Source organism: Elephantulus edwardii, unplaced genomic scaffold (assembly GCF_000299155.1).
Source record: "Elephantulus edwardii isolate Elephantulus edwardi_28Jun2011 unplaced genomic scaffold, EleEdw1.0 scaffold00117, whole genome shotgun sequence".
Classification (NCBI taxonomy): domain Eukaryota; kingdom Metazoa; phylum Chordata; class Mammalia; order Macroscelidea; family Macroscelididae; genus Elephantulus; species Elephantulus edwardii.
In genome coordinates, this window is record NW_006399867.1 from 2,021,268 (window position 1) to 2,033,430 (window position 12,163).

Genomic DNA, 12,163 nt, shown 5'->3' on the forward strand with positions numbered 1-12,163 from the left:
CCCGAATTTTATTAATTTTAATGAACATTTACAGAGATTTTGGATTTCCATTCATTCATTGTTGTACTTTTCTTCTTGCAACAGGCTGGTTTTTTTTACATATTGTCCCCTCAAACAGGGAAATGGCTACCAGGAGCGCCAGGGTTACATGATCTTTAATAATTTTTGTCTCAGAAAGAAAACTCACTTGGTATGAGGCATGCATATTGATTACCCAAGAAAGGCCTCTCATTGGCATTGCTGATGTTTTGCACATATTTTGGACCTTAACTTGTGTACATATACAAAGGTACTTCATCCTGCTTGGATACTATTCTCATTCTTTATCATGGAGTGTAGGGTCCCACTGGTTATTGACCAGGCACAAGAAATGAGGAAAGGGGCCTGTCCTAAAAGGAAAAGACTCAAGACAAGAATTTGCAGTCTGTAATCTTCATAGTAAGAAGCCATGGTGGCACAGTGCGTACCATGTTAGACTCCTCAGTGAAAGGTCAAGGGTTCAGATAAACCACCAGACCCAGGGGAGAAAGGTGGGTAGTGTTTTCCTGTAAAGATTTACAACCTTGGAAACGGGATGAGGGTCACCATGAGATGGACTTAACAGCTGTTGGTTTAGCCTTTTAATACTCACAGTAATTTTGTGAGGCAGGCACTATTAACACTGCTATTTCATAAATTATAACTCCCAGGCTCAGAGAGGGAAATATTCCTCCCAGGCTAACATAGAGTGAGTAAGAGGCAGAGTGAGAATTTAAGCCAACACACTCTTTCACACATCTGTGTTGCCTCTTGAATAACAGCCATTGACCACATGACTGTTGATATATTTTATGTGTCAAAAGAAAGATCTTGTGAGTCCTTTCCAGAATTAGTGGGAGCAGTCTTCTAGGCTTTCCTTTGGCACTTGGGGTCGCATTGTCTCCTGAGAAGTCTGTTTTCTCTTAGAGGATTCCTGTGGGAGCCAAGCTTCTGTCCACCTAGTGACTGAAACTCAGGGAAGCTGTGGCTTCTTAGGAATGAGTTACATCTTGGGTTCTCCCCCTTCCCACAGTCAATGAGAGTGAAGTTACAGCCGGCGTCCAGCTCCAAGCTTCCTGCCTTCAACCCTCTGATGCCTCCCACCATGATCTCTCAGCTGCTGCTGCTTGAAAATCCACACAAAGTATGTCCTGGGTCTTGTCTTTGCTAGCAAGAAACTGGAGCCTTGAACTCAAGGGAGGCACATGTGAAAGTGCAGAGAGGCATCTTGACGTCTGGCTCCGGTCTCTAGTTTGGTTGAGGGTGTTGGGGAAATATTCCTTGCTAGAGTCTGTTTCCTTTGGGGCTTAGTAAAAGATCTCTGATAAACGTCACAGTTGAACCCAAGGGGAATTTGGGGCTTAGTAAAAGATCTCTGATAAACATCACAGTTGGACCCAAGGGGAATTTGGGGCTTAGTAAAGGATCTCTGATAAACGTCACAGTTGGACCCAAGGGGAATTTGGGGCTTAGTAAAGGATCTCTGATAAACGTCACAGTTGGACCCAAGAGGAATTTGGGGCTTAGTAAGAGAGCTCTGATAAATGTCACAATTGGACCCGAGGGGAACATGTGAACTTCCCCTTGTAGTATGGGAGCCCTGAGGGGTGAATTTCTTCTGCCTTCCTTAGCTGGTGTCTCTGAACTGTCATCCATCTCAGGACTACAGGCATGTGGGAGGACTCCCCTGTGTTTGCATCCCAGACATTCATGCTATGCAATGGTTTGAAGCCTTCACATGTTAACAAACAAACTGTTCCTTGGCAGCTGTGCCAGGTGGGTGAAGACTCTTCCTCTGGGCGATTTCTGTGTCACCCCTACTAATTTACCATTTTGTCTTTGTTCAGGAGCCCATCCGGTTGCGGTACAAGTTGACCTTCAATCAGGGCGGGCAGCCTTTCAGTGAAGTAGGCGAGGTGAAGGATCTTCCAGACCCGACCAGCTTCGGTGCAGCCTAACTGTTCCTGAGATGGACCAACATAGGCTGATGTTACTCTCACGGTCCATTGGGATGGACTACCGCAATTTGTGCAGAGTGCCAAGAGTCCTATCTAGCCTGCCATCAGCGCTGGATGCCACCCTCTGACTTCCTCGGCAGATACTGTTTGTGTGTCTCGTGGGGGTGGGGGGAGGGTTGACGGGGGCTTGGGATGTAGGCAGCGTGGGAAATGCAGAATCCTTGCTGATAATCATTTGATACAATCATATTTGTTTCTACATGTTGATAGACACTGTTTCTGCCTCAGGTCAGAGGTTTTATAAGCCAAAGGGTTTTTTTCACGTATTACCTTTTTATTCCCCTACTCTGTGCCTTGTCAGTCTTTGAAAGTCTTGGTTGTTCCCAGGCTGCTACTCTCAGGGACCTTAGAGGGCCCCTGTTGGTCTCGAGGCCGAGTGTATCTCCTGGGGCACCCTCTTCCAAGGAGGTCCCTGTCTCCTTTCCATCAGAAGATGCTGCTGCTTACCTGTGTCCAGGAAGATGCTTGTTGCACTGTTTCCAGGTGAGGGGCTGCCTCTGCACCAGAGGACCACACTTGGTTGGCCAATCATGTCCTTCACCACCGTGCCTTAGACTTGCCCCTGGGTGGACCCTCGGGCAAAGGAAAAAGCAGATGCTGTTACATTTCCGGCCTCAGGCTTTGGGGGCCCTTCCTAGGGATCCTCATCTCCATTTTCCTCTGTGCTCACTGGACTGTGGCAGTGTGCTCATCTTTGGAGATCACAGCCAAACAGGCTGTCCCTTGTCTTTTGTTGCCTTTGTAATGTAATCCAAGGTCAAGAGCTGTATTGTCATGCAAATAGGTACAGAAAGAGTTTAGCAGTGATTTAAGTGTTGACTGAATATAGAAAGTCATTGAATAAAGACTTGTAGCGAACATAGTTTGTGGTGTGTTGGGTAAACAGGCGACTACGCAGAGGGCATTTGACTGGGAGCTGCTGTCTGCTGAGGAAGTGGGGAAGACCTTGTGAAGAATGTGAAACCCCAAGGACTCGCTTTGGTGATGAGAAAAGCCCTGATGATCTGAAGCAAGCTGCAGAGGATGGTGGCTGTTTCTGTTCCATTGAGGGAAGAAATCCATTCATAGCCCACTAATTACTGAGCTCTAGATATGCTGGGCACGTGGTCTGCACATTACCAGGTCCTGATGGGCCTGGTCAGTGGGAGGAGGAGCCAGAGGGAGGCGGCTGGGTGGGCGGCTGAAGCCTGAGCAGCTTCCCTGACGGGCCTGGATTCTGTCCCAGGGACTGCAGTGCTCTGGGGGAGTCACTTCGCCAAAAGGTCTGGTACGTTGTAGGCTGGCCTTTTGACTTCTCCAGTCAGCTGAAAATTAGCTACCGCTAACTGGTGGAACCACTGGGCCGATTGACAGCATTGTGATAGTTGGTGAGGAGTTTTGGGATTGTTAACAGCCTTAGTTTGCTTGACTCCACAATCAACACTCTTGGTACCAGCAATCAAGAGACGAATTTGCATTGTGAAAGTCGGCTGTCAGGGACCTCTCCAGAGTACTGAAGAGCAACAATGTCAGGGTGGAGACTAAGGTGAAGGTTTGCCTGATCTAGGTAGGCCACAATCTTCGCAGTTACTTGCTATGTGTCAGAGAGCTGGACAATGACTAGGGATGATAGAAAGAGAATTGATGCCTTTGAGCTGTGGTGCTGGAGAAGAGTGTTGAATATACCATGGACTGTAAGGACAACAAACAGGTTTGTCCTGGAGAAGGTGAAGCCAGAATGCACCTTGGAGTCAAGGATTCTGAAGCTTCGTCTGACATACTTTGGGCATGTTACAAGGAGGGACCGGTCCTAGGAGAGAGAGATCGTGCTTGGAAGGGTGGAGGGATGGAGAAAGAGAGGGAGACCATCGATTGATACAGTGACTGGGGTAATGAGGGTAGGTGTGTCTGAGACAGAGTTGACGCAGGAGAGAGCAGGTTTCAGGGTTGCTATGAATCGCAAGGGACTCGATGGCACAAAACAATAATAATTGGTTGAAATGAGAATTTGAAAGGATCACTGAGGTAAGTTGTTAAGCAAATGTAAAAACTCACAGCAGATCATAATGAGGTGATTGTTTTGGCATACCTCCTATAGGGTTAATTTGAACCATGATTACTGTTGAGTTTTAAGTGTCCTGAGTGCCCTTGAAGGCTCTCTAGCCATGGCCAAAGGCGCTCCGGTGACTTAGTGGTAAGGAGCTGTGCTGCCAGCCCAGAGGCAGGCAGAAGCCAGCAGCTGCTCTGTGGAGGGAAGACGGGCTGTCTCCTCCCGTGTGATTTACAGCCTCTGAAAGCCTACTGGAGGGTCAGCCATGGGTCATTTTGGACTCAGTGGCACAAGAGAAGAAAGAAGATCGCTTCCTTTCCTAGAAAGCGCTGGCAGCCTAGTGATAAGGAGTTGCATTGCAGACCCAGAAGCAAGCAGTTCAAACCCACCGGCTACTTCACGGGAGAAAGATGAACAATGTCCTGTGTGGAGGGTCAGCTGTGAGTCCCTTCTAGCTCAATGGCAGGTAAGAAGATAGGCTAAGATAAGCGAGCTCAGTGGCCTAGTGGTAAGGACTTGTGCTGCAACTCAAAGGCAGGCGGTTCGAAGGCACCCGCTGTTCCACAGGAGGAAGATGCGCCGTCTCTTCCTGTGCAGTTTACAGCCGCTGGTGGCTCGCTGGAGGGTCAGCTCTGGGTCAATTGCGACTTGACGGTGCATGACAACAGTAACAACAATGTTAGGACATTAAAGTCCAAGAAGTACCCTTAATAATGACAGTGCACACCCATTAAGAACTTAAATTCATCCCACAGTTCAGTGGCGAGGTCAGGGTTGTGTGCCTGGACGGTTTTCTGTCTTCTGGGAGAGACGGCTTTCCCCATGCTGTTCTGGGCAGATGGAGTTGGAGAGAAGGTGACAGCGAGGAGGGCTAAGTCCTGAAATGGCACTGATGCCTCTCTGCACTGGCAAACTGGTTGAGCACTTCGAGCCCAGCCCTCATTCTTTGACTCGGGCCCAGTCCTGACCGACCCCTGCCATCAACACTGCTGTGCTGTGGCCGCGGCAGTGGCCAGTCTGTGCCCCTGTGGATCTGTTCACGTCGGAGAGACCTGGCTTTGATGGTGGATGCCGTCCTGCTCACCTTTTTACTTCTTTTTGATTATTATATTTTTTATATAATTAATATTAATTATATTATTATAACACAGCAGAGCAGATTTCTATTCACAAGTTTCTTCTACACATGATGCCCAGTGATACCAGTTACATTTCCCATGTTGTGTCAGCACATTCATGACTTTGGTTTGAGTTGTTCATTTTTCCCTTGTTTCTGGACCTGCCTTCTGACTGCTTCTCTTCCTCCATCAGTCCCTTAGACGTAGTCAAGGGCAGTCCTGGGCAGTCAAGCACCTTTGTGGTCTCCTCACATCACCCAGAGCCACTAATCAGCTCTGGCGGCATAGTCCATAGGGTGTGGAGCTGCTCGCAGAAGGCTATGTGTTCAGAGGTTTGAATCTCCCAGCAGAACTGTGAAAGGGGTGGGCAGTCTCCTGGTAAAATTTACAGCCTCAGATTCCCGATGGAGGGTGAGCTGTGAAACAGAACCTCCTCAACGACAGGGTTTGTTAAAAAAGATTCTCAGTTCTTGTGCATCTGAAAGTTGGATGGTGAATAAGGATAACAGGAGAAGAATGGATGCCTTTGAATTGTGTTGTTGTGTACCATAAAGTGGGAACTGACCCATAGCTGGCCCTCTGGCGGTGTTTTCAGAGGCAGTTAATCGCATGGGAGAAGACTGGCCATCCCTCTCCCACAGAACAGCTGGTAGCCTCAAACCTTGTGCCTTTGCAAGGACTGCAGCACAGCTTCTTGCCACTTGGCCACCAGAGTTTGATATCCTGTAGGTCGCCAAAAGAACAGACAAGTCTGTCTAGGAGGAAAGTAACCAGGGTGATCAAACTTTGTCTCATATGCTTTGGGTATGCTGGAGGGGCCAGTCCTTAAAAGAAGGCTATGTACACCCAAATGTTTCCCAATAAAAAGTTTACATAATTTGTAGTAATGTTGGAGAAAAGAAACGTTACTCATTAGAAAAGTTTAAGTGGGAATAATCTAGCAAGGTAGAAAGTGAAAGAAATATATTAAAGTACGAACAGGGAGCTCTATCTGTTAAGCATATCCGCCCAAGTTTCTTAAATTTGAGATTAGCCAGTATAAAGTTTAAATTCCAAGATAATAAAAATGTTTCAATTAGCTACTGGTTACTGCTTTTTTTAAATGAAAATTAGGAGTTTCTGGAATGCTTTGTTAGTCAAAGTTTTATTTACTGGGGAAAAAAGTCAGTGTTTTTCCTCTGGAAAGTGTTGACACTAAGTAGAACAAAGCAGGAGCTGGCCTCAGAAAAGATGAGACGTAGCTCTCAGGATGTGGTTGTGGACACACAGGGTGGTCATCACACACAGCTGGAATGGAAAGCTTATGGAATAAAGACAGGGCAATCTGGCACTTCCTCAGAAAGTAAGGAACTCAAATATCATTTGACCCAGCGATTCTAGTAACTGGGAATATACCCTAAAGAGGTCAGAGCTGTGACACAATCAGTTATATGCACATACATGTTTATCGCAGCATTATTCACAATAGTAAAGAGATGGCAATAGCCTGGTGCCCATCACCAATTGAATGAACAGTAAAACTGGACATTCACACAATAGACTAATATGCAGCAATGAACTAGTAAAACATTATACAACTTGGGTAAACAACAATCAATGGCTAGAGAAACTATGGTAACATTGGCAGAATGAAATACTACACAGTGCTGAAAAATAACTTATAACACTATACAATGTCCTCAGCAACAACAGCAAAGTTCAACAGGGCAGTAAACAACGAATGTTTTTGAGGTTGTGGAGAAATTGGAACTCTTACTCACATTTGGTGGGAATGTAAAATGGTATAGCCACTAGAAAAGGCATTCTGGAGCTTTCTCAAAAAGTTGGAAATAGAAGTACCATCTGAGCTAGCAGTTCCACTACTGGGAATATACCTTTAAGAAACTAGAGCCACAACTCAAACAGATGTATGCACATCCATATTCATTGCTGTGTTACTCACACCAGCAAAGAGATGGAAGCAACCCAACTGCCCATCAGCAAATGAGTGGAAAGGAAAACTATGGTGCATCCACACAATGGAATAATACACAGCACTGAAAAACAATGAATGTGTAAAATATAACAAGAGGGGTCTTGGAGCATGTTATGCTGGTGAAATGTCTCAGTCACAAAAGGACAAATATTGCATAGCATCACTGTTATAAAACAGGTCTGACACGGGGGTGGGTGGTGGGGACAGAGAACGGGAAAAAGAGTGGATCGATAATGAACACAGCATTAGAACAAATGAGGGGAAGAACTGCCCAAAAGAAATACATGATTAGGCATTATGTGCGTGACAACAGTCTGAAACAAGGGATGCATTGCAAGGGGGAGGGGAAGAAACCCTCAAACCCCACTATACAGTGTGGTTGAGTTTGGAAGACTATGCTGAGAGATCTCCATCACAAAAGGACAAATACTGCATAAGCTCATTATTGTAATACAGCAATTGAGGCAAGGGAGGTATATGAGTGGGAAAAGAAAGGATAGTGAACATTGCACTGGAATGGGTGAAAGGAAGGACAGTTCTGAAAGGAACAGACAATGAGAATCCATGTGACAGTAGCTTTACAAAGAGAATTGGGGGAGAGGAAGGTGCATGAAAGAACAAATAATTAGGAAAACAACAAGAGTATAAACATTCTTTTCCTTTGACTTCTTGGGAAGCGTATATACGTCATTCTGTTTCTAAAGATAGCAGAAAAAAAGTTGAGGAGATGTGATGTTACAGGGCCCAGATACTGGCTTTTAAATTTCAAAATTATGGACTGAAGATGAAACCGTCTGAAATAAGATAGCCTTTCCGTCTGATTCTGGTTTGCAAATTCATGGATACTTTAACTAGCCATGCAACTTAAGGGCAATAATGACCAGACTCCTCCCCTGTAGAATAGATAACAAAGGTACCTTCCTCACGGGATTATTTTGAGAGTTAAGTAGAACATATAAAATGACTTGCAAACCTGCCAGGCACTCAGTGAAATAGAAGGCTTAGCTCTTCACCTGGCTTCTATAGTAGAACAGACTCGCCTGTAATTATTTTAAAATATCATAAAAATGAACCAAAAGCAGCTTAGGGAACACTGAGTTTGTGTTGGTGGGGTGGCATGCTTTGGAAAAAGTGGTTGTCCAATGTGATGAACATAACCAGTGTCACTAACTTGCACATGAAGAGCTGGATTGGCAAATGTTTATACAATCCTCACAGTTTTAGTCATATAGGATGAACATTTACAGTAATTAGAATATATACCCCCAAATTAGGTAACAGCAAAAACTGATCATTTTGAAGCAAAAAACCCCTCCTCAAACTCATCACCATCCAGTTGAAACTGACTCATAGCTGACCCAGCAGTTTTCAGAGGCCGTAAATCCCACATGAGGATTTTTCATGTTTCTCCCTTGGAGCTGCTGGTGGATTCTAACCACCTGCCTTTTGGTTAGCGGTGAATCTCCTTAGCCACTAGGCCACTACAACTCCCTATTTTGAAATTACACCCCTATATTTAATTAGGGAGCTCTGATGGCCTAGTCTGTAGAGAGCTGCACTGTGAACCCAAAGGTGCTGACCCTCTGGTGATTCGAATACACCAGCATCTTAAGGGATAAAGATGGACAATCACCTACATGATTTGCAGTTAACTGGAGGAAGAGGTTAGCTATAAATGGTCCCAACTGGATGGCAAAGACATTTAGTAAAAAAAAAGCAGAAATCCATAAGAAGCAATGAAAAAGTTAGAATTCCTAGGAGACTTACACTCTCCATGATTTGGTACAAGGTAAAGATTCAACAGTAAAAGTGTTCTCTGTAAAAGAAAAATTTGATAATGGACTTAAAAAAATATTAAACACTAGCACTACAAAAGACACTATGAAAATGACATGACCAGGCACACTCATGTTTATTGTTATGTTATTTACAATAGCAGAGAGATGGAAGCAACCCAATTTGCCCATCAACAAACAAATGGACAGAAAAATGATGGTCTAGTCATACAATGGAATACTACACAGCACAGAAAACAAGGAACTCCTAAAACATTGTACAACATAGGTGACACTGGAGGACACTGTGCTGAATGAAATATCTCAGTCACAAAAGGACAAATAATGCATAGCACCACTGTTATAGAGCAGGTCTGACATGGGGTGGGGAGGAGAAAAGGATAAGAGTGGATCAGTAATGAAAATTACATTGGAACAGAAAGAACTGTGTAAAAAGAATATATGGTAAGGTATTTTACATCCAACAACAGCCCAGAATAAAAGGTACATTGCAGAGAGGACTGAGGGAATACAGGGCAGTAATTGTGCAAAATATCCAATGAATGAATATTGAAAAAAAAGTGAACTGGGTTTAAGGGAGAAGGGAAAGGAGAGGGGCAAAATATGCAACAATGAATGAAAATCTCACATTTCTGTAAACTTTCATTAAAAACAAAAAAAAAAAAAAGGTAACAAAAAAAAAAAAAATGAAATGACTGGCTACAGACTGGAGATTTACAAACCTTGCCTCTGATAAAGCACTTAAGTCTAGAATATATAATGAACAACTCAATAATAGACAACCCAATGTTTTAGAACAACCATACAAAATCAAAAGGTTAATACATAGGGCAAAAACTCTCTAAACTCTATAAATGTACAGAAATTACATTAGTTATAGAACAGAGTTCAGGGCTTTTGTGCAAAGCTTGCTTACTCTGAGTTGTATTTGACTCCATGACACTTAAACACTGTTAAATGAGACTAGTGCTATTAGATCTGCAGGAACACTCTACTTTGTATATCACTCTTTGTCAATGTGCTGTATGAAGTAACCTGGGTTTGTTGTCATGCTGAACCTTGTGCCATTGGAGTATCAAATGCCAAAGTGGTTTCTCAATGTGGAAATTGCTTGGTAGAGTTCCCAGGTTTAAAACAGGTTTGGAAGCAGGAGGGGCATCCACATCCTAAACCACATGCCTCTGGAAACTCTGTGATCTTGGAGAAATGATAGTTCTAGAAAGACTTCAGGTCTTGTTCATAGGGTTGCTGTGAGTTGTGCTCGACTCACTGGTAATAAAAAACAATAACAACAGGGCTAAAGCTCAAGAAAACAGGAAAGGATAGGAAAGAGATGAATGGATACAGGAAACACAAGTGAGAAGAGGGAAGAGTGCCGCTCCAATGTGGAGATTGTAATGACAGTCATGCAATGTCATTTGTGTGAATTGTTGCATGAAAAACCAATTTGTAAAATTTCACTCAAAAGAAAATTTTAAAAACAAACTCAGTTTGAAAATAGTGAAAAGACATTACACTGATGAATATGTTGTTGCTATGCTCTGTCAAGTTGCCTATGACTTTTAGCAACCCTATATTAACAATAGTTCTGAACCCTGACCTATCCTGACAGTCTCACTGTGTCCGACACACTTACTCCCATTACCCCAGTTACTGTGTCAATCCATCTCTTCCAGGGTCTTCCTCTCCTATAATGTCTCTCCTCCCTTCAGGCATGATGTTCTCCTCCAAGGTCTGGTCCTTCCTGGCAACATGCAAGGAGCCACTTGGTTTCATCCTCTCCAGGAAAAGCCTGTTTGTTCCTTTGTCTATCAATGGTATATGTTCAATATTCTTCTCCAGAGCTACAACTCAAAGGCATTGATCCTTCTGTCATTGTTATTCATTGTCGAGCTCTCCGATGCATATCAAGTAATTGCAAAGACTGTGGCCTGCGTCAGGTGCACCTTAGTGTCTAGACTGACATCATTACTCATTAGCACTCTGGAGAGGTCCCTGACAGCAGATTTTCCCAGTGCAATTCATATTTTAATTTCTTGACTGATGGTGCCAAGAGTGTTGATTGTGGAACTGAGTAATAAGCATATGAAAAGATGTCATTGGTGTTATTGTTCTTGTTATGAGTCATAAATAGTGACCACATGTACAAGAGCTCTGAAGCCTGCTCTATCCTGAGCCTGCCTTACTGTCTCTGAGATACCTACCCTCATTATCAGTTATTTGAGTCAATCCTTGTCATTGAGGATCATCCTCTTTTGTGCTGTCCCTCTACACTCCCAAGCATGACGGCATTCTGAGGACTGGACCCTCCTTGTAACATGCCCAAAGTATGTCAGATGAAGCGTCAAAATTTCACCCTTTCTAGGACTAACCTGTTTCTTCTCCTAGCCATCCATGGTATATTCAACACTCTTCTCCAACACCACAGCTCAAAGGCATAAATTTTCCTTGTATCATCTCTAGTCATTGTCCAGCTTTCTGACGCACAGCAAGTAATTGCGAAGACCCATGGCTTGGATCGGGTGCACCTTAGCCTCCAGACTGACATTATTGCCTTTCAGTATTCTGGAGAGATACCTGACAGCAGACTTTCCCAGTGCAGTTCACAACCTTGCTTGCTGAAACTTAGGAGGAGGACCTGAAGCACTTGCCACAGAAGGTCAAGGACTTAAATCTTCAATAAGGATTGAAGCTCAGTATCAAGAAAACAAAGATTCTCACCACTGGGCCGATAGGCAGCATCGTGATAGATAGTGAAGAGAATGAGATTGTTAACAGCTTCAGTTTTCTTGGCTCCACAATCATCAACACTGGTTATTAGAGAGCTACAAATGAAGAGGATAGGCTGCCATTACATTCCAGGTATGAGTGAGGATATAGAAGCTGGAGCCTTCAGGTCGTGTTGATGGGAGTGTAAAGGGGTGCAGACACTCTGGAAAGTCAGGTAGTCCCCCAAATTTAAACACTAACCCATAATGTCTAGTACTAGGAATCTGTCCAAGAGAAATGAGAGCATGCCCACATGCAGACATGTAAGAGACATCTTAGCAGCACTGTTTCTAATAGTTGCAAGCAAGAAATAATAACATCCGAGAGCTTTTTGAACCACCAGAATAAAGAAGCATCAAACTGCAATGAAAAAAAAAAAAGAAATAATAACATCCATCAACTGGTGAATGGATAAAATAGGTCATGTCCCCACAACAGAG

At 43.8% G+C, this 12,163-nt stretch overlaps 1 protein-coding gene across 1 annotated transcript in view; it reads left to right on the plus strand.

Moving 5' to 3' along the window:
* Positions 1–1,976, plus strand: part of GGA2 (golgi-associated, gamma adaptin ear containing, ARF binding protein 2) — a 57,836-nt gene extending 55,860 nt beyond the window's left edge. Inside the window, exons 16-17 of the mRNA XM_006892689.1 lie at positions 1,050–1,162; positions 1,866–1,976. Coding sequence (XP_006892751.1) covers positions 1,050–1,162; positions 1,866–1,976 — 224 coding nt within the window. The remainder of the gene's footprint in view (positions 1–1,049; positions 1,163–1,865) is intronic.
* The last annotated feature ends 10,187 nt before the right edge of the window (positions 1,977–12,163 follow it).